Genomic DNA, 27,972 nt, shown 5'->3' with positions numbered 1-27,972 from the left:
TGACGGTCTTGATCCTTAACAATTCAACATTTCAATCCTCTGTGATGAAACCTGATTCAGTTATAAAGCTTTGAAATATTATTATTTTAGGAAAATCAAAAAGTTCATTATTTTAGACAGTCAGTCTCGGAGGAAGTCCAAGCCCTTAATGGAGTATTTACTTCAAGACTGTCAATGGAGAGATCTAAAATCGTGCGTTGATATAGAATAGATACATTCAAATTTGCATAACTCAGTCAGTTTTAATTGCAAAAGAGTGGAACTTTTTTATTTAAAATATTAATATCTCAAGAATGTTTTATTAAATATAACTCACAGAACAAGGATCTGTATAAAATTCGTAATTCATAAGAGCATTTATTGATTAAACTACATAAAATATAATTATTTATTTCATTTAGATCATTTTTATTAGATACTAGCCGCCTTTGGCGACCAGCCGGTTCGCCACTCTTAATGTTCGTTTAAATTTTAATAATTAAATAGGTTGAACCGGAGTTTAACCCCCTTCTTCGCCAAGTTGCGATAACGCGTCAAAGCTGGCAATCTTTATTATGCACTATAATTGAACATTTGCTCCTTTGCTTTTGAACATTTCGCAAGGCCGTTGTTGGCGATTTTTAAAAATTGCGTCAAGCAGGGGGTTAAACTTAGGACGTACCATTAAATATTTTACGCAATTCCAACGTTAATAGATTCTTCAGCAAAATATTTTAAAACTTCAAATTTTGATAGTCATATAATTCACTCATAATATTATAAAGACTTTCAGTCATAACGTGATATGTATCTCTCTAATTTTCTGTTACCCCTCGTAGAATTTATGCTTTAAATTAAAGTGTAAATGATGAATCTGCAATGAATATAATAATATTTTTTGCTGAAACAAAGCATTTTTTTAATAATATGATTACTGATAATAGAGTCACTGAGCGTTTAAACTTTATGGGCACTAAAAAATATCTTTCTTAATTTATGTAATATCTCAAAAATTTGTCACCACAATTTTCGCAGATTCATCATGAACAGATCGATTCATTAACAATGTTTAATTTTAAATGCATCAAACACTATGAAAATAAAATGAATCGTTTAAAATAATCGGTCGAAAACAGGTTTAAAAAAACTACTTAAAAAATGATGTACTTAAAACTATAAGCATATACAAAAAAATATATAACTAACATAAATACAATTTAATTACAAAAGCATGCAACTAACCTAAAAATAATTTAAATCATTGGAAACAGGTTAAAAAAACTACTTAAAACTATAAGCATATACAAAAAATATATAACTAAATACAATTTACTTACAAAAGCATGCAACTAACCTAAAAATAATTTAAATCATCCGTTGATAGTGGTTGTCATGACAGCAATCAGAACAATGCGCATGCGTGAATTTTCTTCTCCAGTTAGGTAACGCAAATGCGTGAGTTTTTCTACGCCAGTTGGGGTAACGCTATGCAGATTATACATTTTTAATTTCCTTTATTCTGTGTTATTTTAATTCAAAAGTACTTCAGAATGAATCTGAAACATGGATTAATTAACAATGTTTAATTTTAAATGCATAAAACATTAAGAAAATAAGCAGAATCCTTTGAAATAATTCGCCGAAAAATGTTAACCCTAGCCTCATTACTGTTGGGAGAAAAAAAAACTGAAGTCTTACTCATTTGCCGGTGGGGTAAAGGGAAGATTTTTTTGGCGAAAAAGTTGGCGGTGGGGAAAATGGAAGATTTTTTGGCGGGAAAGTTAGTTTTTAATTAATAATTAAAATTCTAATTAAAATTTCAAAAAAAGGGACCCCAGCTGCACATTCCCGACCTCTAAGGTATACATGTACCAAATTTGGTAGCTGTATGTCAAATGACCTGGCCTGTAGAGCGCCAACACACACACTCACACACATATTCAGCTTTATTTATAAGTAGAGATGTACGCCAATTAATAAAGTTTCAGAAAGTGGCTGTTGGGCCCTGGTTAGAGTGGATATCCTGTATATAGTTATTAAACTGTATATGTATGCCTTAAATAAAACTGAATTATTGAATTAATAATATATAGTTATTTTAAAACGTCAGAGAAACCTTTGTTTGTATTTATTTCTTTTATAGAAAACATCACATTTTTTATTATTATTATTTATTTCATTCCATGCAAACACGTGCTGAACATTACACTTTCTTAGGTTTAGTTTGCATTAAGAATTAACTTAATCTTTCATTTTGAGTGCGATGGCATTGAGCTGATAAAAATTAATTTTCCCCGCGTCCTCACTAAAGGCTTGTGTGGGTTAAATTTTATTTTCATTTTGAGCGAAATTAATAATTGGGAAATATAATTAAAATATTTTTAAAGAATTTATTAAAGATAGAAACATAATTTATAGATTGAGGCATTTATATCATTGGAAAGATTATTTTTTGAGCTTTAAGATGCTATTAAAATCAGTTTTGTGTTGTTATATTTTCGGAAGTTAATGTGGAAAAATAGTATAGACAAATGGTATAGCTTGTATAGCGCCAACACACACACGTCTTTATTATTATTAGAATAAATTACGTATAAAGCAGATATTCTCTGCATTATTTGTGAATTCTTGACAATTTCATATTATCAAATAATATTGTATCGCACTATAATATTTTAGAAAACTAATATGTAATTTTTTATTATTATTATTATTATTATTTTGTATAGGAGCGTTTGCTAGAACATCAAATCTTTTGATTTGTTTGTTTTTATAGTTTGTAATAAGGTTATAATGGTAAGGTTATAAGGTAATAATATGGTTCGTCGCAGCTCGCATTTAAAATGCTTATATCTGCCAATATTTCAGAAGCAAATAATCCTAGTCTGAAATTTCCTGAATTAAATTCGTATTAAATTGTAATAATTTTGTTTTTCATTCGTTTTCTGATCTCAATTTTCACTTTTTTTTATATATATTAACTTAGAAAATATCAGTATAAGCTTTCATTGTTCGAATTCTCTAAAGGAACTCAATAAAGTTTTACTGAAAGAGATTTTTTTAAAGTCAAAAATCTTTTTTATGAAACGTTGATGAATGAATATTATAATTTGATATGCAGAATTAAAAACAGAAAAGTAAAAATCTTAAGCTATATCCTCGAAAACTTAAGGACAAAGGTGAGTTTTCAAGCTGTGAAATAATTGCCAAAAAAATAGTAAAAGATATGCATAATTATTTTTTTCTACCTAGATGGTATATTCAGTCAGAGAAAAGATTAAAGTATTAGCGTTGCATTACAGAAACTCTTTTCTATTTTATTTTGAAGCTTTTTAAAATAATCAGAAAATCATTTAATGAGATTAAATTTAATTCATTCATATGGGAATTTTTTTAAATCTCTCATCAGATTTTTTTTCCTTGTTTAATTAAAGTTGATACTGTTTTTAATTCTTTCGTTGAATTTTGACGCGTTTCATTAGCAAACAAAAATTTAATTTTTTTGCAAAGAAGTTATCTAATATTTATTGCAATCTAATAATTTAAATATCTGCTAACAAGTTAATTTTAAATAATGCTTTATAGAGCGATATGAATTTACTTATTTGTTTCTTTGTTACTGAGAACGTGGAATTTTTTCCAAGCAATACATGCTTCAAGTCAACTTGCTTGGATGTTACGCATTTCTATAAATTATAAGCAGTAATACAGAATCTGATCGATTTAATTATACTTTTAACTAAATTTAATTTGATTTTATGCCGTTTTATTTTTTTCGTCGTATTAATTCATGGCTTACATGATATTTATCTTTGCGGTTTATTTAACATGTTTGAAAAATGAAACAGTATGAAATAATTTCTAAGTACATGACAATTGAATATTGGCTTATCGCAATAAATATTAAGCTTTGCATAACCAATAATTTGTTTTCTATTCTGATCATTTATTCAATAATATAAAATTTCGGAACATATTTATAAGAAATTTTGTTTTCATGACCTCTTTGGATGAGAAAGAGAAAGTCGTAAAAACAGAACTGAAAAACTGCTTACTTTTATAGCTGGAAATTTGTTAATTAATTTGTTATAGTTTGAAATTATCTTTTTCTACGAATTTTATTAACTCAAATATTTCCATAATCTTGAAAAGGAACAAGAAAAAAAGAATCATTATTAATTTGTTTCAGTAGCAATAATGTAAATATATCCTGAGAAAAAAAAAACAGCAACCATGTTTTTAACAAGAAAAGATAAAACAAAAGAAAAGTCATTTGAATTTTATTTCTTATTATACTGTGCATACAATATCTTACGAATACTTTTTTTTTATATTCATACGATATATACACACATTACGATCGAGATAGTTTTATTGAAAGCCACTAGGTTCTTTAGACTTTAAAAAATTAATATTTTTGTAGGCTAAAATAGGTTATCTTTAATAATAACTTACCTATAATAATAAATAGGTTATCTTATTAATAGGTTAATAATAAAATAAAATAGGTTATCTTAATTAAATATTATGTCGTAACATAACAATAATAAAATAGATATAAATATTGTTACAAAATTTTTCTTCTACAAATACCGCTAATCAATCGCAACATATTTAATCGCTTGTTCAGCAGCTTGCTTGCTGTCTAATCCTCCATTTCTTTACTTGTCGGCGACTCCGACTCCTCACATACACAACTTCTGACGATATACACGACTTCACTGCAGCTTCAGAGTGCCCGTCTTTTATAGTTCCGGGAGGCGGGGCTAGAATCTTCAGACCAATCAGGGCGTATCTGTGTGTATCTCGGTTCCTACTGGATGGATAGTGAAACTTCTAAAACTTTCCAGTATGATCCATTTAGTCGTCAAATGGCCGCCAAGCTCTCAGGTCATTGATGCACAGGACAGATCTTACAAAGGGTTTTAACGGTTTTTCCCAGGATGACACTATTCGTGCCGGGTAGCAAAATTACAGATTTGTAACAATACAATGCTTAATGTTAAAGTCATAAAGATTATGTCTTTAAAAGGATATTTTCCCAATGTAAAAGCTAAGCTATTTCAATGTTTATATCTTTAAATGAAATCGGAACTTTTATTTCGTAACTTTTAAATACATTAATATTTTATTTTATATTTAAATGTACAAAAATAGAATAGTTAGCTTGATTAACGATTACTAACTACGCATTTTTTATACATAATTAGAATTTTAGTTTTCATTACTGCACATTTTGTCTTAATTGTATAAAAATATGTGTATTATAAACTAAAATGTATTTTTATTTATTGTTAGGGAGCAGTCATCATTCACGAAGTCTATCCTGATGGAGCAGCTGCCTTAGACGGCCGATTGAGGCCTGGGGATCAAATTCTAGAGGTATTTCCTTTGATTATTATACACAATACACAGTGCATTTCAGTAGCATTGGAAGAAGAAAAAGTACTGTGGTTCTGTTAAAAGTCAGCCACAATGATTAATATCTTGTGTATGCAAGATATTATTTTCGAATTGTTTTAAAATTATCAGTTTTCGCGAAAAAGTGAGATTTTTATTGAACTATTTTTTTATTAAATAACCCAATTAGAGTACCAGAGAGGAATAGCTTAGCATGGAAATAAATTCATTTGATAGTCAATTTACTTCTTGCAATAGTTCTATAGTTCTTAATCAATAATTTAAGAGATAAATTGAATCTTAAATTATAATAATTGAGGATTAATAATCTTTCATGAACCAGTACTTATGGATAATATTTGAATTTCCCATGCTTCTGTATAGAATAAAATTAGTTTTCTCCTTAAAATGACAATATCGGATTTTAAATTTAAATTATCTAATTAAATTTTAGATAATAAATAATTAAGTTGCTATTTAATTATTTTAAATTTAAATTTTAAAATCACCTTTTAAATTATCGAATTTAAAAGGTGAACAACCGTGTTCGAGATGTCATTGTTAATTATATGTCCAACATATTGTTACGAATCCTTGATGCGGCTTCCCAGCATAGTGGGTTCCATAGGAGATCCCAGAGCTTGACGACAAACTTGTCGACAATTTGGTGACTTGGCGACGAATTTGGCGACAAAATAGATTTTACCCGAAACATCGAGAATTTTCCCGATCCGTCCAGTAGGAACTGAGTTACACCTCGAACGTTCCTGATTGGTTGAGAGGCTTCTAGCCCCGCCTCCTGAGACCTATAAAAGGAAGCACCCACAGCTGCCGGGGAGTTGTGAACCAGTGGTGAATTGAGTAGTCGGAAGCGACAGAGAAGAGTAGTCGTGGATCAGGGGAGTCGTCGTAGTCGGAACCGACGATAAAGAACTGGTCTTCCAGAGAGAAGCGGAGCAGCGATGGAGTGAAGCTATTGCTGAACTAAGCTGTGTGCTACTGCCTGCAGTAGAGTCTGTTGTATGCTGCACGTCTCGGCTGAAGATAATCGTCTTCTGTGCTGTATATAGTTGTCGTCTTTGTGCTGTCCTGTGTGTCTTCGTGTAAATAAACGTCGTTGTTTTATTTTCTACTGCCGCCTGGTGATTGAGCATTCTTCACACCATATAACCCCCACTATCCAAACGAACCCCCGGAAATTTCGTAACAATATATTGTCACATTGCCCAAATTCCAATGCCTAGCGTTTACCGTTTTTTCATAAGTCTTGCACTCTATTATCATTCTTGCTTGATAAGATATCTCACGTCCAATTCTTTCTGTTTTTAAAATCTATAAAGTGTTATCCATTTTTTAAAATCTTGATTATATTTTAGAGTTTCTCCTCACATTTCTTTCGATGACTGTTTCAAAGTGATATAATTTTACCTATTGTTTGGCGCAGCATGGTGGACATCGTGACTCTTGCGCCAGAAACCCTAAACAAATCAAATCGAATTTTAAAACTTCTACATATATTTTTGTAAAAAATAATTTCTTACTCTTTTTTAAAAAGAATTTACTGTGGAGATAATCGTTTTATCAAAATATTGTTTAAACTCTCAAAATGTTCGAGTCTTGTGTGGGTCTCTTGTATACTTCATTTTCATTTTTATCTAATCACTACATTGGACGAAAAAAATTCTAACCCGTCTATTAATCTTTTTTTATATATACTTTTTTCTCTTTTTCTTTCTTTTTTTGAGAGGGAGGGGGTGGTAAAAAAATAAAAATTGTTACAAGGAGAATAATAAAAAGTATTATTGCAAATGTAGTTTAAATTTGTGAGGAAATACTATGATTTTGAGTGTCTTTGTAAAATGAAGTCGAATTTGTGGATTTATTTTTGCCTCATTTTGCCAACTTAGGGAAGTGAGTAAGCAATTAGTACTTCTGTTAAGGTTGAAACTTATGTGAAAGAGAGTACAAATATATGATAATTACGGGTATTACTTATTTCCTACTAAAAACTTTAGGTCAATATAAATTTCCGAAGTGAAATTTGCTGAAAATGTTTTCAGTATTTTTTATATATATTTCGTATGTTATTTTTCATTTGTATTATTATTTAGTATTTGACTTCTGAGTCATTCAGTTTCCGACTATTTTAGTTTAAAGTCTGACTATTTTAGTCTAAAGATAGATTTAACATACAATTTAAAATAAAATTATTTTACTTATGTTAAGCATCAATTCGAGTTGACATGTAATTTTGTCTACATGCGAGTGTTGTACCATTGTATGACAACACTGGCAATGAACAGATGCATGCTTATTTCTTTGACCTTAAAAGAAAAAAAAAATCAATCCATTGGTTAATTGGGTAGTGAAATGCCTATTCTATTAGAGAAAATTTTCCTTTATTTTCAATTTAACAAAATATTTTATCTCAATTGGCCATTTCAGATCTGGAAAAAATAATATGTTAGAATTTATCTATACGAGTTATTAAAATGAAATGCTGGTTTTCACTTTCTTTCCATATGAGTGCACTCTAACAGTGTTCTTCCCTTGCAGGTGAACGGAGAAGACTTGAGGGACGCTCTTCACGAGCACGCCATCACAGTATTGAGGCAGACGCCGAACCTCGTTCAGATGGTGGTGTACAGAGAAGAGGGCCAAAGCCATGAGGAGGACGCCTTCGAAACGCTGGACGTGGAACTCTACAAGAAACCCGGAAGAGGCTTGGGTCTGAGCATAGTGGGACGGAAAAATGGACCCGGTGTATTCATATCAGAAGTAGTGAGTGAAATTCACCCTACAACATAAAGGCTCATCTTAACGAATATTAGGAAATATGTCAAATTACTTCATTATGAAAAATGTTTTATTTAGATGTATACTCCCAGTTGTATTTAAATGTATGCTCGTATATATAAATGTAATTCAGTTATGTATTTCAATCGACACAATAATGGCTATACCATAACCTTCCATAATTTTTAAATTTTGAAAAATTACTTCTGGAAGGGGAAGGGAGAAATTTCGATATGTTGTTTTTACGAAATTCTCCTCTTGATCAAACTTATATCATCTGTGAATGCTTTGCATCCATTTATGTAAGGATATATTCTTAATTTTAAAAAGTCTTTTGATTTTTGGTGGAAATTTTAACTTACACCCTGCTGGAACTAGTTCCACTTACTAAGTAATCTCATTGTCATGCCATTATTCTATTCACCTGTAATGTCTGGACGTTAAGAACCTTGAATTCATGAACTCCAGGACACTTATTTTTTAATACTAATTATCAATTTACTATGGGACCATTTTTTGTCTACCAAATTTTTTTTATTCTGTTCTGTTTGTGAGTTTTAAAGCAGAAATTAATTTTTAATTCAAAATAATTGATCTTATCAAGTTCCTAGTTCTTGTATTCATGGAAGAAATATCTTTGGGACATAATATTGTACCTGAAACCTCTCACATTTACTCTTTGATAGCGTTGAAATTGAATCAAGTATTATATTTAAACTCAATTTTTGATAATAAAGCTTCATTAAATTTTCATTCGTCGAATTTCTTCAGAGATTTTAAAACTCATCTATTAATATGTATCTTTTAATGATATTTTACTCTTATAGTTTTGAAATTATCAGCTTCATTTTATGATACCAATTATTTCAAACTGATTTTTAAAAAATAAGCAAACGGCGTTATGATATTTCAGTTTACAGTTCATCTCCTAAAATTTCTTTTAGGTTAAAGGAGGTATTGCGGAGGCGGACGGCCGACTGATTCAAGGCGATCAGATTTTAGAAGTAAATGGTCAAGATTTGAAAACAGCCACCCAAGAGCATGCTGCTGCTGTCCTGAAAGTAGGAATTGCTTCTCATTAATTATTTTTTCTCTGTACACTTCTGTGGGCACCTAGGCTGAAACTTCATGAGAATGAATAGTATAATATTGTTTTAGCTGTATCCATTAGCGGATTTCAGACTCTGAGGGGGGGGGGATAAGAGGTGGGAAAACCTAAATCGCTGGATTGAACGAAACCTAAGATCGCTGGATTGAAAGGGGGCTGCAGACAGGTAGATTAGGGAAATGTTATTAGACTAAGTGTTAAATAAATCATTTTTTAAAAAACACAAATTCTATAAAACATGAGATTAAGAATAATATTAATAATTTTTCAGTCCTATCAATATATAATTGATCAAATTCATTACATTAACTTAGTTATTTAAATAATTATGAAATGCAAGCATCTGTTTAAATGTAGTTGCTTACAAAATGGAAGCCGTCTGATCTTGAATCAAGAATAAATATATAAAGACACACATTTTTACAAAGTTACTAAAATAAATAAAAAAATTAACATAAATTAAATAATTATCAAATATATTAAGTTAAAAAATGTATTGAAACATGAAACTTAACTGACTAGATAATTAAAAAATATTAATTAAAAGGCCTTATAAAATATTATGAATTTATTAATTACCTAGGACCACAAATTGTATGAATCCATCATTTTCTATATCTGTGTACTCCAGTCACCTTTACTTCTAGAATTTGCAGTTTAAAAAAAAATAGCCAAGGACCAAAGAACAGTTAAGGATAATTTCGTGCTAATTTTTTAAAAAATTATGTAAAAAACAAATTTTTAATGCAAATATTTTATTAAAAAAATCATACGATATTTTATTTTATTTTTACAAGAAATATATATATATATATATAATATAATATGTAGTGTCATTTTTAGTTACATTGCAAAATTGAAGTTATAAAATATTTTCTTTGTACTATTTTCTTTTAAGAAATAAATGCAGTTTTGTAACGGGAATAATTTCCGAAGTAATTCTATTTCGGTTTAACTATTGCTTATATATATATTTTTTTGTTTTAATTCTTACATTGTTGGCCTTTTTGTCGTTTGATGTGTATTCATGTCTTCGTGCTAATAAATGTCGTTATTTGTTATTGAAGCCTGTTTACTGTGTCACCATATGCCCACTATTGAGTTTAAGGAATTTTCGTAATTATATATTTAGGTGATGAAACAATAAAAAGATATTTTCATCCATTTTTTTTTCTTATTTTAATGTCCACTATTCCCTAAGAAACCTTATTTTGATGAAAGATGTAAATTAAAAGAGGTGCTGCCTTCCCTTATGACCTCTGATTTATAAGGGCTTTGAAAAAGTGCTGTAATATTATCTGTGCTGTAATATTAAAGTGCTGTAATGTTATCGCCAACAATGGAAAAGGAATAATAGTAATAGCAGTGAAAACGCTTTCAGTTTCACTCATACGGTAAATATATTGTTGTAAAATATGCTTAAATTTTTTTTTACAGGTCAATTAAAAATTGAAAAAATTATACGGAAAAAATTGGTATTATTAAAAGGATAAATTTGAAAATGAAAAAATTACTTTTGTGCTGTAACATTTCGGAATTTATGGAATGTGCTGTAACATTTCAAGAAACGTTAAATTTTTGACTAATTGTTAATTAATTCAAATTTCAAAAAAAAAAAATCTTTGTGGCGCACATTCTCATCTTCCAACAAACATACAATCACTCATTTATCTTTTTTAATAACAAGATTTTGGAATTTTATTGTATGTTATATTATAATATTTCATATCTACTGGCTTTTAATATATTAGACTTCACTTTCTCAAGAAAGTGACTCTTTTTTCTATATAGCGATGGGTCGAATACGTATGAAGATCGATACATTAACGTTAATTTTTAAAGTAGTAAACATTAAATTTTCTTCTAATTGTTAATTAATTAAAATTTCAAAAAAATTTCATTGTGATCCTCATTTTTATTTTCCAAAATATGCATGTGCCATGTTTGATAACTGTAAGTCAAACTGCATACCTGTAGAGTGCCAGCAAATATACAATCACTCATTTATCTTTTTTAATAATAAGATTTTGGAATTTTATTGTATGTTATATTATAATATTTCATATCTACTGGCTTTTAATATATTAGACTTCACTTTCTCAAGATAGTGACTCTTTTTTTTTCTAGACAACGATGGGTCGAATACACATGAAAATTGGTAGATTAAAAGCCGGTTCTAGAAGGAGTACCTCCTGTTTAACAACTACTCCTAAAAACCAGGAAAATATAGACTCGTAAGTAGAATTTTTTTCTGATCATTCTCGTTAGTAAGATTTATTCTATTCGAATTTTAATTTTCTAAAACATATTTATGAAAATTTTTAATTCTATTTTTAAAATTATTTATATTACTGAAGGATTAGGAAGAGGAGAAAAGAGACTTAATATTTTTATAAACCACCAGAATATATAATATTTAGAAAGATCACTTTTCTTCAACTAAGATTATTATCCTGTTTACCCTTCATTTTACTAACTCATTTCACCTCAAATGACTTTTTTAATCAATTTCTACTGATTTATTTATAAATTTTCACTAACAAAATGCTCTTTACATAAAATAAGCACATGTGTATTATGTTCAGATGTTAATTAAAGTTAACTGTCATTTGCATTGCATCGCTCGATAATAAACAAATATTCTTAAAAACCCACCATTCAGTGATTTATTTTCGTATTAATGTATATATTCTTTAAAAACAAATATATATATTCAGAGTGTCCCAAGAAAATGATCACGCATTTTCATAGCTGTTAATTCGCTTGATTTTCTCTTCTTTCATGTAAAATAAGATAAAAACCAAAATTTGAAAAAAAATTTCTTGGAAAGTTTCTTTTTATTGAAAATACACTTAATTTGAGAGTACAACGTTGGAGAGTTTTCAATAGAAGCACTTTTACAAGTTTGCCATTTTATTACATTTAATATCTTTCTGACCTAGATATATTAAAAGAAATTTATGTTTAAGTGATGGATTTGATCAGAATATTTCACAGGCATGTATAAGTCATTAATTCTTTCATCAAGATTGAAAGTCATATCTTGAAAACTATTTCAAGAGTTGTCATTTCTATCAATTGTGAAACACAACATGTCTATGCTTGAATTCTATTTAATAATAAGATAAGCCAAATGAAGTCAAGAAAAACAATTTAGAAAGAAGATAGAAACAGAAAAAATTAAGCTGAAAGAATGACAGTTTGCAATATTTCCTGTTTTGAAGAAGGAGTTGCGGGTTCCACAACCACGATATTAGTATAGGAACATCCCCTCCCCCTTTTATATGTACCTTTTGCCATGCATATTATGGATTTTGAAAGAAAGCTTCAATTAATTTAGTGTTACAACTCATATTGTTTCACCACAATATTCTCCTATTTTAACTACTATAACAGGAAGTAATGAATAAATGATTTGTCTGCATTAATGTTACAGAATAATTAGATGAACAGTATTTTAAATTTATTGCAAGCCGTTTTATTATTCTGCTAACTGAAAGCACTTAACACTACTGAATTTCAACTGATGTTATCTTTGTGGATAAATGCCAAGTTTTCTTTTTAATTTTGAAAGTAGAAAGAAAATAAATGTACCTGTTTTGAGTGAATCACATGTTGTTTATTTACCCTAAAAACCATGATTTTTTTTAAATACTTTTCTTGGGGTATTTCGCCTTAAAGATTCAAAATTCCTTTGCTTTATCATAATGGGCTGCTTTTGGATAATCACTGAAATACCTCCAAAATGTGGACTATTTATATATCAGATGCATTTTAAATTTGACGTCTTGGGTCAAACATTCTCACATTTGTGTCATTCGAATTTTCAGGTATCATCCTTGTCATCTAATCATTGTCCAAAATTAAGATATTCCTTCCCAAAACAATCATAAATTAGTTGGGAACTGAACTGTGCAATAGTAGCAATTCGAATGTTAGAAAATATCATTGATAGTTATTCTCAAATCTCTCCTAAGAATTTTTTCACCTTCATTACAATTTTGAAGAGCAATCAAAGATTTATTTCAATCATATTTTCGAAACAACTTTCTTTGATAAGTGTTTGTTCTATAATCGTCCAAATTTAAAAGGACTGCAAATCAAGCGAATTATCACGTGTGTGTATTTTTTTGGAACACCCTGTATCTCTCATTAATAACAAATAATAATAATAATAATTTGAGAAATTATATTTTTAATATTGAGCATAAACTTTCTTTGGCGAGAATCTAATTTCTAATTATGTATCTTACTATCTTATATCTTCCAGCCATGTTTAAGCTTCGATAGAGTTGTGTGCATAGTTTCGATAGGTAATATAACACAGCCTTCGTCTACTACTTTTATGTACACTTTTCTATCTTCTCGTGTTCTATCTGTCCCTTCAGCTAGTATATCTTCACTGCATGTCACTTGTTTACAGTGTCTTCTCTTTTGTGTGTTTTCTCTGTCTCTGTCTCTCTCTCTTACTTCACACCCTTCACTAAATATTCATTGCCGTTATTGCTCTGAGAAAAGGACTTTTTAAAAGCAAGTGTCGGAAAGCATGTGTGGAGATACTGCGGAATTTTGGGCTTTTGTTTTCATTTTATTATTGAAAAGCTTATATAGCAAAACACACTCGCAGTAATATTGTGTTAACTTCATATTCTAATACTGAAGCGACAGGAATTATAATTTTCGGTTTTTGACCCATGCTGAAATACTTCTTCAAATGTGTTGGGGCCGCGGTGATCTGGTGGCAAGGTCTCGGGTTTGAGACCCGATTAAATCGAAGAACCGTCGTGTAAGTGGGTCTGGTGCACGTTAAATCCATCGAGTCCAAACTTACTCCCGCTGATGTGGTGTGGAAGTTTGGGGAAGTGGGTGCCAGCTCAGGTGTTGTCCTCATCATCTGACAGCTGTTCAAAATTACGAGGTCCATCCTAAAATAGCCCTAGTGCTGCTTTCAAAATCTCTTCCATAAACTCAGTGTCAAATTTCAGCGTAAAGCAATGCTAATGATAGTTTTCGGGTATTGCATTGAGAAGAAAATAAAGCAGTTAAAAAATAAATAGATTTCAAACATAATGAAGAATTTATAATATGGAATTTAAAAAACTCTTTACGGATATCAGTAATTCCGAAGGGGCATTTCTAATATTTGAAGAATGCACTTGAAGGGTTCTCTAATATATTAAGATTTTGTCAAGTATAATTGGTCAATTTCTTATTGTTTTATTATACTCAGTACAATATTTATAGTAGCTAAATGATGCGTAAATATTATTCTGTGTAAACATGTATGCCATATTATAATAAAAAGCATATTAAAAGCATAGGCATTTTGATGAAGGCATTTTAAATCATTAACATGTTAAGTTCCAAGCAGCAAAAATGTACTAAAATGTGACACTTAATTGATCAGTTTATTAATAGATGCGCCTTATAATACACTGTTCCTAAGAGCATAAAAGCCCTAATTTCGCCACAGTAAAAGAACGATGTTGCTTGAACCATCAATTACTAAGTTAAACGATCAATAAACTATAGTTATACATATGATATACTATCACATGAATAACTAGAGTACGTTGTACGGTTCTGAACAGTTACTCGCGTAAATACTACTGGAAGTTTATGAATAATAAGCAACATTGATGAAACTGTTAAAAAGCAAATGGGCCGCGGTGGCCTGGTGGTAAGGTCTCGGCTTTGGAACCGGAGGGTTTCAGGTTCGTGACCTGATTCCATCGAAGAACCGTCGCGTCGTCTGTTGCACATTAAATCCGTCATGACCAAACGTCCTCCCGCTGGTGTGGTGTGGTGTGGTGTGGAGAGGGGGGTGCCAGCTCAGGTGTCGTCCTCGTCATCTGACCGCGGTTCAAAAGTACGAGGTCCGTCCTAAAATAGCCCTAGTGTTGCTTCAAACGGGACGTTAATATAACCAAACCAAACCATTAAAAAGCAAATTAAACTACTTCTGTTCTTATTTTTTTTTGTTTTTTTTCTTTCGTTCTCAATTGCATTTCTGAATTAGAATTTATTCGCTCATCTTTAAAAATGTTCTTGCTTATTTCAGATAAATACCTCAATGTGTCTAATTATGGGTTTTCTACATAATTAATTAAATATTTCTTGCATAACGTCGACATTAATTTAACAAAGCACTGTAGCATGTATAGCTTGAACAATTACGTCGCGAAATATAAATGCGTCTTCTGTATGACACAGCATAATTTGCTCGAAATCATTAAATACCAAAGAAGCACGGTATGTTGCACAATATTATGCAATAATATATTTATTACTCAATATTTAAATATATATTATACAATACTGCGAATATCATTTAATATCATATAGCATTGTACAATATATGTGTACTGCTGAGTACAATATTTGAACATGTTGGTATGGAGCAAAGTACGGAATCCGAATGAGTTTTATTAATACTACTAGAGATTTTCTTTATAATTTGATTTCGATTAGTGAAATAGCGTATGTTCTGAAATTTTAGTCGATGGAATAAATATCGCTCAATAACTGTCTTGAGGTTACACAAATGCCCAAAATTCCAGCTTTTATATATTAAAAACTTTAAAATATTTAGAAGTTGCCTTGTATTGAATGGATTTTAAATTTGATCTAAGTATTGTTAAATTCGATTGAATTGCTTATTTTTGGCATTTCAAAATTTTAAATGTATGTTGTTGTTGTTTTTGTTTGTTTTTTTATTCCGTCATATAATCTGACTATATGAAAAGATTTAAGATAAATCTTTTTTTTTTTTCTATTTTTACAATTCTTAAATACAGTTCAGTTATATGGCAGAATAAAGTAATTTCTTAAATGAAAATAGAATTTATATAATAGTTAGAATTTTGAAGTGTTTGGAAATCAAAATAAATAAAATCTTTTCAGATTCAATATTTCGTTTCTTTCCTATACTTAAATTTCGAAATTTTCTAAATTAAAACTGTGTTAAAATCATACTTTAGTGTCTTTTCTGTGAAATATGTTTTCTGTAAGTACACATTTAATCAAAAATTAAGCACATTAATCAAAAATTCGGTGGAAGTTAAATTGCTTAACTTCCATTGAATAACTGAAATAAAGGCAACATATTTGTATAAATAGTAATATATTAGATATAATAATTTCTTTTGCGTGAAATCTGAGGATTTTTTACGTTCCCCCCCCCAAAAAAAAATTGGGTATAAATTCTTAATAGTTTGAATTTAAGAAGTTCTTTTAATGTAAGAATTCAATTATAAAACTGCATACGATTTTTCTTTAATATCTTTAAATGTATCTTTTTGGCAACACTGTACAGAAGAAAATATTTCGCTAAATAAGCAAACGCAAGATGGTGTTTATTCAGTTATTAACTAAATGTCTATAATGTACGTCGAAATTCTGAAATAAAGTTTCGAAGTTTATAAAATTAAACTTTTCTCAGAGCAATACGGCAGATTTTTGTTAACATTCTTATTACTCTACCTTACTATTTTTTCCTATGTACTACTACTTTTACTACGTTATGCACTTTTTAGCTTATTGCGTTCAGCTTTAAAAGCTCAGAAAACATTCCAATACATTTAAAAGAGATTTTTCCTCATGCATTCCATAGAAAAAGGAACTGAAGGTACGTTCGCTATTTTCATATTTCCAAAGAAAAATTCAAATTTTAGTGGAATATTTTCGTGTTTTGCATCGTAAATTTGTCCTTGTTTTTTTAAATTAATTAGATCAATTTTTCCCCACATATTTAATTTCTTATAACTGATATACATATTTATTTGAATTAATTTAATTTAAATTTGAAAATGTGGAAATATATTTGCTAGTTATCTTCATATGTTATACTTTTCCATTTACTTTTAAAGTATAATAATTATTTTAACATTTTTAATATTTTAAAATTTTATTTTAATCTCCATTATTATACATTTTTTTAATATAATTATTTTGAAAAATTAATTGATACAGTTTTAATAAAATAATTTTTAATGAAAACGTAGTTCATTGAATATTTAAACATTTTTAAGGGAATTAAATTTCAATCATGTATTAATATACGTAATGGATATTTTTCTTAATTATTTATTGATTATTCTCATTTAATAATTAATATAAATATTTTCAAACAACTAAAAACAATTTTTACAAAGAATTGGCTTTAGTGTTGTTAAAGTATGTAATCAATTTCTGCTAGAGTGTTTAAATTCTACTTAAATATTCTCCAATTGTGTTACAATATTTCAAAATGTAGTTCCTTTATTTAATGCACATTAAAATTTCAGAAAAATTTGTATCATGATGTTTTTTTTTAAAAATTTTTTTTGTCAGTAATATACGAAATATGCATGTGAACAATTTTATAGGAATGAAAGTAAAAACATTTAATCATCATTTAATTGATAATCACATTGAAAGTAATGTTATTATTTTCAAATGATATATGATTGTGGGTTTCTTTTATTTTAGATTATTTAAAAGAATACTCTCTTTTATTTTCCCTATCTCGACTCTTTTTTTTATTTATGCTAAACATTCAAATAATTTTTCATGCTTTTTGTTAATTGATCTTTACAATATGGTCTTTATTTTGCGTATGTTTTTGTGCTATGTAATCACCAAAATTTAAATCCTTGTATTAACTGATATAGCTCCAGACATTAAAATTTGAATATATAATAATAACAAAGTAATTTTGGTGTTTGTTTTCTTTTAGGATATTTTTAACTAATTTAATTATTTAATTCGGTTCGTTAATTTTAATATTCATTACTTCTCAAAATAAAAATTTACTGAAATATCTCACTTATTAGCAAATATGGCGAAGAAAAGATAGCTCTAAAAATTTAAAGAAAAAGTGTAGAAAATACATTTCATAAAGGAGATACTGCATTTTCATTGGTTCTAATATAAATCCATAAAGATTTATTATAAGAAATGTGTGAATGTTTTCGTGCTGAATGTTTCTCTTTAATCAATCGGGTATAATATGTATTGTAATATTTAACAAATTTCAAAAACTTTTTAGAAATATATTATAAGATTTAATATAAATTAATAAAGTTTTCATTTGATGATCCCGAGTTCATTTAATTCCTAGTCATACTGTACTTTGTTTTGATCCCTTTAAAACTAATTACGGTCTATCTCAAAATTCATAATATCTGTTTGTGTATCAGTTTTGCTTCACTGATCTTTAATTTAATATATTTACGGCATTATAAATAATATACTAATAATTGAAGCATTAGTATAATCAGTAGAATTAAATATAAAATGAAATTTAAATTAAAGATTCTATTACAAACAATGTATTTAATATATATCAATGTAAATGAATGTTATAAATAATGGAAACAATAATAACACATTTTCTCATTTCTCTTTTTCACGTTTTTCGAACATAAATGAATAAATTAAATAAGTGCAGTAATTCTAGGGCAACAGAGGATAATGGAAGAAATAAATTATTAAATCATTTATTATTAGATGTTAAGATTTAAAAAACAGCGATTCTAATAAGATGAATATATATGCATTCAAAACATTAAAAAAACTGTTAGCATTAACTTAAATAATCAAATATATTTTATTTATTTGTGTAACTTAATAGAAAAGGCCATAAGGATTTAATACATAATACATTTAATTTTTCTGCCCACCTTTTGTTAATCTATTCCTTTTGTTATTTTATTAACATACTTAAAATAATTTTATCTACGTGCTCTGTCCTTCTACTTATCATTATTTAAGATCTGATGATAAAGCGCCGAACAAACAAACGATACAATAAAGAAGGTTAAAAACAAACATTGCAATCACTTGCTTTTTCAAGCGTATTATTAAGCCTTTTGTCCTAGAACAATCGATAATGGATGACATACCATTTCATCTCCAACCATCGCAATTTATGTCTTCCCGAAAATTGTAATTTATATTTATTTATTTATGTTTGTATGTTTCAATTTTTTTAAATTATTTTTTATCTTTAACTCTTTTATTTTAACAAAAATAGATTATGCTGAAATGAAGTATTGCCATTGTTTTTATTATTCATTAATCTAAATGTAGCCTTCTAAAATTTATGTACATTTTTTTTTGTATGTGTGTGTGTGCTTTTTCTTTTTGAATTAGTTGGTGGAAGAACAGTATTGATTCATCATTAATAGAATTGCGAAACTAATTGGCTGCAAATTCTTATCTTAATATGCAATTTTGGGTTTTAAATATTTAGTATAATCAGTAGCATTATATATTTGATTCATTTTTCCGGAGATGAGATTCAGTTTTCTATTCGTTTCTCAAATTTTGCTGTATTTCAAGTCATTGAAAACTTTCATTGACTTGAAATAATTCCTTAAACTAACATGAACATATTTGTAAATATATTTTAGTGCATTGAGCTTTGGAAGCTCTTTTCAATGTTTTATTCTGTCTCTGATGATAGTTTATATAACTGGATAGTAATAGCATTTGTTGATATCTTGCTTCAAATTCTTAAATGTTCGATACTTAAAGTTCATAATTAATTTTTTAAAAAACTTTTTCGATTCTAAAGTTTATTATTTATTTCTGATTTTATTAATACTTTGTTAAGTGCTCTTTTTATAAGGTTAAAATAGTTTTCTGTTCAATTCTAAAATCACCATTAGGTCCATCATCTTGAAATAACCAGTTATTGTACAACCAGATTCACTAAATTGTGATATCATTTATTTCTAGATATTGTTATAGAGGTGACCCGGCCCCGCCAAAAGAATCTTATCATTCTCCGTGGCCCTTCTTCATAACCAATCTAAAATCTTTCGGATTATGAATTTTATACTATCGCATTTTGGTTTGGCTGCAAGTTTGCTCTGTACCCAAGTAGTATACAAATATTGTACAATATTGTATGACATTGATCAATATTCACAATATTGTATGACATTCATCAATATTCACAATATTGTATGACATTGATCAATATTCGCAATATTGTATGACATTGATCAATATTCGCAATATTCTATAATATTATGCAATATTGATTAATATCTTATAACATCGAACAATATTGTGCAACAGGTTGTGCTACCTGGGTACCAACTTGAAATTCAGTTCTAAAAAGTTGTCATCATTGCTTTATGCCTGCATACTTTAATTAATGAATGCTTATTTTGCTCGTTATAATCAGAAACGGCATTAACAAACATTGTTTATTTGATTAATCGATTTGAAAACATTGATTAACCCATGACTTATACTTTTCTTCCACTTCACTTGTTCAGTCACACAACTTGTTCTTTTCAATCGTCCGAACTAATGTACTAATTGTCGTTTGTTTGCACGTGTCCTTCGCAGCCCTGAGGAGATTAAAACAATCACTCTGGAGCGGGGATCTACCGGCTTGGGCTTCAGCATCGTAGGGGGCTATGGCACCCGGCACGGCGATCTTCCCATCTACGTCAGCAAGCTGTTCGAGGACGGCGCGGCGGCCAGGGACGGCCAGCTGAAGCTCGGAGACCAGATTCTCAGCGTCAACGGCCAGAGTCTGGAGGGCCTCACCCACCAGGAAGCCGTCGAAGTGCTCAAGAAAGCTTCTGGGACCGTCGTGCTCACGGTCCTCCAATAGGAAGAAGCCATCCATTGTTTATTAAGTTTCATGAAATGTCTATAAATGCTTGTAAATGATATTGTTTGTACATTCCTGTTAAACAATGAGAATCTTGATTGCGAAAAAAAATCGAAAAGTTTGGTGCTTTAAAACCTTGTTAAATTATTCATATATATACCTGCACAAACCTCACATCCAAACTGCTATCGTGGCAGCTGTACAGAAAAATTCGAGTTTCACCACAATTCCTGCGTGATTGAACTAACTGGGAAAAAATGCTGTTTTTTTGGAACTGCTATCTACTATTTTTTATTGACCATAATTTGTACACCATGCTATGTCTATGTCTGTGCAAGAGTTATTACAGAACGTCGAGATGGCTCAAAGCTGTTTTTTTTTATATCTCAGGTACAGGCAGAATCGAAAGCTGGGTCGAGGCTACAGATAAAAAGAACTATGTGAAAACTACTATGAACTTTCCATGTGCAAAATGATCTTGTGCCTTTTTTGTTTTCTTCATGCATTAAGAGGACTTTATCATTGTCGAAGTTGAAAAAAAAAAAATTATTAAATGGCATATGTAGAGGGTTGGACTGCTAATCATATTCAAACATAGAAGATATGTAAATAGTTTATATTATTAGCTTATTGTTAAACTGCTATTTCTTTGATCTAATTAGTTGTATTTACTGATGATCTGTATGCAGGATTTATAGAACAGACTGGTAATTTTTTCCAGTAAGTCTTTAATTTATACAACTGAAGCATCAAAGTACTGTGTTATCACGAGCAGATAAACCACAGCTTTTGAGTTTCAGATCTCTGTCATCTCTATTAAAATTAAAATACTGACCCATTTTCGTTTCCTAAATTCTATCGCAATCCAATGCGTATGATCTCTGCATTAGTTATATTTGAAAAGTGACTCCATTTTCTGTATTTTCAGAACTATCTTGCCTTTTCTATGTTTATAAATTTTATTTAATGTCTAGAAAAATAATCGTTATAATGTGTCTAATAATGGATAATTCATATATAACAAATCTAATCCATTTTTTTTATTATTGCCATATTTAACTTACATAACCGATCGGAATTACGACATATTTATTTCTAGTCCGATAAGTGGCAGAATTTGTACGTTAAAATGATGAACTTTTGAAAAGAGTGAAATCGTCAAACATGGATGTAATACAGATATTTTTGTCTTCTTAATAAGATGGATCATTAATCTATAAGAAACCAAGTTGACCTGACGCGTAACACTATGAGCTATTATACCACCTTTCTACGATAGGATATATGGCATGGTAGCTCATTAAATCACATAGTAACTTTTTTTTAAAAGTAATAACATTTTATTGTGCTTAGTATTAAGTGATAATTATTAAAATTAAATTATCTTGACATTAAATAAAATTTAGAAAAATAGAAAAGGCAAGATAGTTCTGAAAATACAGAAAATTGAGTCACTTTTCAAATATAACTAATGCAATTTGTCTAATAATGGATAATTCATATATAACAAATCTAATCCATTTTTTTATTATTGCCATATTTAACTTACACAACCGATCGGAATTACGACATATTTATTTCTAGTCCGATAAGTGGCAGAATTTGTACGTTAAAATGATGAACTTTTGCAAAGAGTGAAATCGTCAAAATGGATGTAATACAGATATTTTTGTCTGCTTAATAAGATGGATCATTGATCTATAAGAAACCATGTTGACCTGACGTGTAACACTATGAGCTATTATGCCATCTTTCTACGATAGGATATATGGCATGGTAGCTCATTAAATCACAAAGTAACTTTTTTTTTAAATAATAGCATTTTATTGTGCTTAGTATTAATTGATAATTTTTTAATTAAATTATGTTGAAATATGTCAGTTACTTTTGAATTCATATAAAATATATGGGTGTGGTGATTTTCAACTTGCGTTGACATTGATTGTAGCTATTCGTAAACCATATGTGGCTCACAACATACGTTTTCGTTGGTGTGATCTTCATCCAAGTATTTAGTGAGAATTTTCAATAATTCATACTCATGAATTCATGCATTTTATATATCTTCACATGAAGCCTTGCTTTGTCTCTAAAGCGAGCAATACTTGCAATTCTGTGATTATTGCGCCTAAATTATGCCACCTTTCGGATCACCCAGTCAGCAAGGTCCACTAATTAAAATGTCGTAGTTTTAATCGATCATATGAATTGATTGCGGTATTATTAGTAAACTCATTACGCCTGTTCTGTATGAATCGTCCTATATATCAACTTGCATAATTCAGTTATAGAGTTGTTAGAGCTCAGAATGAAAATAGACTATCACTTGTAGAGATTTATAATGTTATTAATATCAAGTGCCATCTCTCTGTGTTTGTTTTCCTAAATAATCTGGAAGTATGAACTTATTTCATGTACAATACTTAGTTTTAGTTTTTTGTTTTGTTATAACTGCACAGTATATGATTCAGTATTTCTTCTCGTGCGTCTCTTTTTCTAAATGTGTGATTGATTAATTTAGCAGTTTTTTTCATATATTTCCAAGTCTTAGAAAGTCTTCACGCTTGTCCTGGTCATGTTCGGAAAGAACTGTGGATTCTACTGTACACTGTACAGTCGTGAAAAAAAATGATTTTAAATTTATTTTTGTCTTGAAGAACAGCGTGTAATGATATTGTAGTTTATATTTTGACATTCTACCATTTTATGTATAAAGAATATTTCCAAGTGCTACCTAGATGTGTAAATAAAAAAATAGTCAGGCAATTCTTAGCGTTCATCCTTTTTACTAAAATTTATTGGATTTCATTTATAGAATATAAATTGATTCATTTGAGCAGCAGAAACTTTACATTTTATTTTTATAGCTAATATTTCAACATTTTATAATTTTTTAATAATATGATAAAGTATTGAATTTTGGATATGTAGGTAGCTGATTATTGTAAATATTGACTTCCAAGCTCTCCAGATGAATAAAATCTTGACCTTTCTAGGTTCTGCTGTGTTACTCCAATAATTTTATATTTGTTTATATAAATGTCTTTGATGCTTTAGTGAATGAATTCTGTCTCTGTCATCTTGTATTGCGATTTTTCTTTTCGTCAAAATGATGAATGCTCTATAAAAGATTTTAAACTTATAATATTAATGAAAAACGTGCATACAATTATTTCTAGGTATTGCACAAGAATATATTATATGCATATTGATAGTTTTAATAAATAAATTGCATTGTTTGAAAAGAAAATTAATTATTGTTGTTAGGTATGAATTTCATCTTTCAAAGAAACCATTATAAAATAAAAGTAATTTATGCTATTTAGCCAAAGATAAATATTTTTCTCAGGAATTCTTTCTGTGCCATTTCGAATATTTAAAAATATGAAACTTTCCTTTCTCGAAATAAAATTTACCAATGTCATAATTCTCATCAATCAGCCAAAAAGCAGTCTTCCTGGACTATTCAAAATGTAAATTTGTATTAAATGCTATAAAGTAATATAATTTTAATTTCCGGAATTATGTACATTGAAAATATATTAAACTTATAACCAACATAATAAATCTAATTATAATGACTCCGTTTCTTTTTTGTTAATGTTGTTTTGCAAAATGAGTGGTAAAATTTTGTCTAAATTATATGTTTCGTTACATTTTAAGCTTCTATTTTTTCATTTTCTTGTATTTGACAAAAATATGCTGCTTGAAATGCAAATTTGCCATGGCAATATATTTCAAATTATTCGCAAATCAATATTATCAAAAAAAATTCTTTAAAGGATTAATTATTTCAAAATTACTTTTCATCATAAAAAATTAAAACACATCTGTTTATAATTATTTCTATTTCACTGAATTCAAACTTTTATGTAACAGCAATTTAAAAACATCTTCTCATTCATTTTCTGCTAATATAATATATATTATGTAAACATATTTCTGAAATATACAAAAATACATATTATACATTATGATAAAAATTAAATTTATGAAATAACTATTCTAACAAATCCTTGTCTTCTAGTGATTGTCTGCTGTTAAAAGTAATAAGAAAATGAGTGATTTAATAATAAAACTTCATTTAAAGCATGTTCTTTAAATCATTTAAATCAAATTTAATTTCAAAGTGCGTTATGAAGATGCAGTTTTTACCAGAAGTGTTCTTTTACTAGACTCTAACAATGTGATAAATGAAGCTTAATGATGCATAATATATAATCAAAAATTTTATTATGTACATAAAAGGATTGTGATTGTTATTGTTTTAAATCTTTATGTCCCTATGCACTGTATTTGAATTTTTTTTTTTAAATTCACCTTTCATTCTTTACTTCGTTTTTATTTTTAAATTTAAATCAAATGATATAAAGTATTTCTTATATTTTTTGAAGTATATCTGTGTATCTTAATTGTTGCAATGCTTATTGTTAAATTTCTTTTTAAATGTTATAAGTTTTATTTAAAGTATATTGCTAGTTATGAAGCATCATTTATTAGGATTTCTACAACTGTAACATTTAAGAGAATCTCTTATCACTTACCTTACACTTTTCTTTGTAAATGCTAGCTTTAAATTTTGTATGATTATTTTAAGGCATAATTGAAACAATTGGTTTTAATACTATCTTGTTTCCATATTGTGTTATAATACTGAAATAAATATATCTCTACGAATTTAATATTACTACTCAGCATAGTTTAATCTATGGAATAAATTCACTCAATAGTAAAACTTAATTTTATTTTATACATACTAAAACATTTAAGTAAAAATTACCGTTGGAAAAGATTTTTTTTTTTAAATATCCATACTTTTTTTTCATTGTAAATTCTAGCATGTAATTTCTTTTCTTTATTTTCCAGCATTATTTTGTAATATTTGATATAACATTCAATATTTAACAGCTAATAAAATAAAGTGACATTTTTATCAGCAAAATTCTGTAACTTATTTACAATAAATAACTTATTTTTAATAAAATTCTGTTATGAAATACTGCCACCACTTAGCGCTCAGTTTTAAAATGTCCATTCTTTCATGTTACTAATTCACTTTTCAAAATATTAAACTTATTAAAATATATTTAACATCAAATAAAACTACATTTTCAGTTAACATGAGAAACGTTGGACTTAAGAAAACCTATTCTCGTTCCAAGTTGCAACTTTAATATATTTTTATTCTAAGATAGAATATAATTCTTGTTTGAAATATAGAATAATAATCTGAAATATAAATCTTGTTTTTTGATAAATCTGAATTTTGAATGATTGTTGGTTAAAATTGGTGCCAATTTAATTGCAAGTTACTTTAACCCTTTCGCGGCGGAGAACTAAGAAATGAATTGCGCTCTAGGCAACCAGCGTGACGGGGGAAGATCTGCGCGGACAACACGATACGCGAATCGTTCCAAACGCGGTTTGCTGAGCTGATTTTGCTGGTCATTTCCTTGAAGCGGCTGACCGGCATGCCGATCCAATAATAATAATAATAATAATTTTAAGTCAAAACATTATCTATAAAAACATTTTAGAAACTTACTTCAGGGTAGGATATGTCACAAATGAACGGCGCCAAAAGGCGCTGTTCGTTTGGAGAAACTCTGCTGAAGCGTCTAAAGGCGCCGTTTGCCGCGAAAGGGTTAAATATTTTAAAAACGCAAATTCTTTAAAAATTACATTTTTAAAAATTTTTTTAATTTATACAAAATTATTCAATAAATCTTCAAATACAAGAACAATCACAGATGGTGATATAAATCAAATTCAGAAAAATTATTGATGGAAAAATTTATAGAATTTATTTTGGAGTTCCTTCTATTTTTTTAATAAATTTCTTTATCACTTTTAATTAATGCTCTGATAAAATGATGCCATACATTTATTTTTAAGAAATGTATTTCATTAATCAGTGCGCATTTATTATTCGATATATTTTTTTGAGAATTTAGCTCTTCTGTACTGAATGTTACTTCACATAATTCGTCCTGTGTGTTGAATTGTTTATTTACTTCTTTATTGATTGATTATCCATACTGTCATTTATCTGTTTTATTTTGCTATTTAATTTTGTTTCGATGATATTTATTCAATGCTAATTTCATATGACCTCGAAAAGTTTTCAAAGCTGAGTGATGTAATAATTTTTAATATCTTTACGCATGTGTATATTTGATATATATTCGTTTTCTTTTCATTCTCACCTTTTAATGCACTCTTATTTGCAATTAGAACTGCCATTTACCTTTATGGAAGCTACCTGTGTACTGAAATATTACAGGCTATATTGTAGATACTATGAATTTTAATGCTCCAACATGATTCCTACCATATTAAAAGTAACTTTTTACGATTTACTTTGTCTCCGAATTATTTATCGCTTTCTCTTCATTTAATATGAATAATCTATACTAATAATAAAGATGCGCATGTGTGCGTTATATATGTGTTGCTGCTGACGATAGGCGAGGATCGAACTCGCAACCTTTGGGTTCGTAGCCGAGTAACAAGACCACTAGACAAAAGAAATTTCTCATGTCTCGTAGCTGTTATCTGGCTTATAAAGCGTCACCACATTACTCCCCCTTCAGTTCGTCGGAGGTGAGACGAACGATTTTTTGTCCTGTTTTTAGTGGAGATATATTGGCTGTTGCGCCTTATCCATTTTTTTTTATTGGCTGATTATTTATCAGCTTCATTTATTTATTGGCTGATTATTTATCAGCTTCATTTATTTCTTGGCTGATTAATTATCAGCTGCATTTTTTTTTATTGGCTGACTATTTATCAACTTCATTTTTTTTATTTATTTATTTCTGGTAGAGGGCGCTACAACAGTTGTATAGAGGGGTTTTTTTTTTTTTTTTTTTTTTTTTGCGTATCACGTCATTGGGTCACCAATGTTGTTATTAGTGATAGGCGAGGATCGAACTCGCAACCTTTGGGTTCGTAGCCGAGTAACAAGACCACTAGACAAAAGAAATTTCTCATGTCTCGTAGCTGTTATCTGGCTTATAAAGCGTCACCACATATGTGTTCTACAGGTGAGATAAACATTGATTTATAATTACCA

At 28.8% G+C, this 27,972-nt stretch overlaps 1 protein-coding gene across 5 annotated transcripts in view; it reads left to right on the top strand.

Moving 5' to 3' along the window:
- Positions 1-27,256, top strand: part of LOC129956829 (inaD-like protein) — a 924,555-nt gene extending 897,299 nt beyond the window's left edge. For 4 of the 5 annotated variants that reach the window (XM_056068787.1, XM_056068794.1, XM_056068783.1 and 1 more), the window contains 5 exons: positions 5,278-5,361; positions 7,936-8,160; positions 9,120-9,236; positions 11,411-11,517; positions 20,627-27,256. In XM_056068787.1, coding sequence (XP_055924762.1) covers positions 5,278-5,361; positions 7,936-8,160; positions 9,120-9,236; positions 11,411-11,517; positions 20,627-20,897 — 804 coding nt within the window. In that variant the 3' untranslated portion in view covers positions 20,898-27,256. Of the gene's footprint in view, positions 1-5,277; positions 5,362-7,935; positions 8,161-9,119; positions 9,237-11,410; positions 11,518-13,553; positions 13,597-20,626 lie in introns of all 5 variants that reach the window. The other variant, XM_056068803.1, reaches the window with a different exon arrangement.
- The last annotated feature ends 716 nt before the right edge of the window (positions 27,257-27,972 follow it).

Source organism: Argiope bruennichi, chromosome 2 (genome assembly GCF_947563725.1).
Source record: "Argiope bruennichi chromosome 2, qqArgBrue1.1, whole genome shotgun sequence".
NCBI lineage: Eukaryota > Metazoa > Arthropoda > Arachnida > Araneae > Araneidae > Argiope > Argiope bruennichi.
Note: the sequence above shows the minus strand (reverse complement) of the source record. Positions and strands in the feature narration are given on the sequence as shown.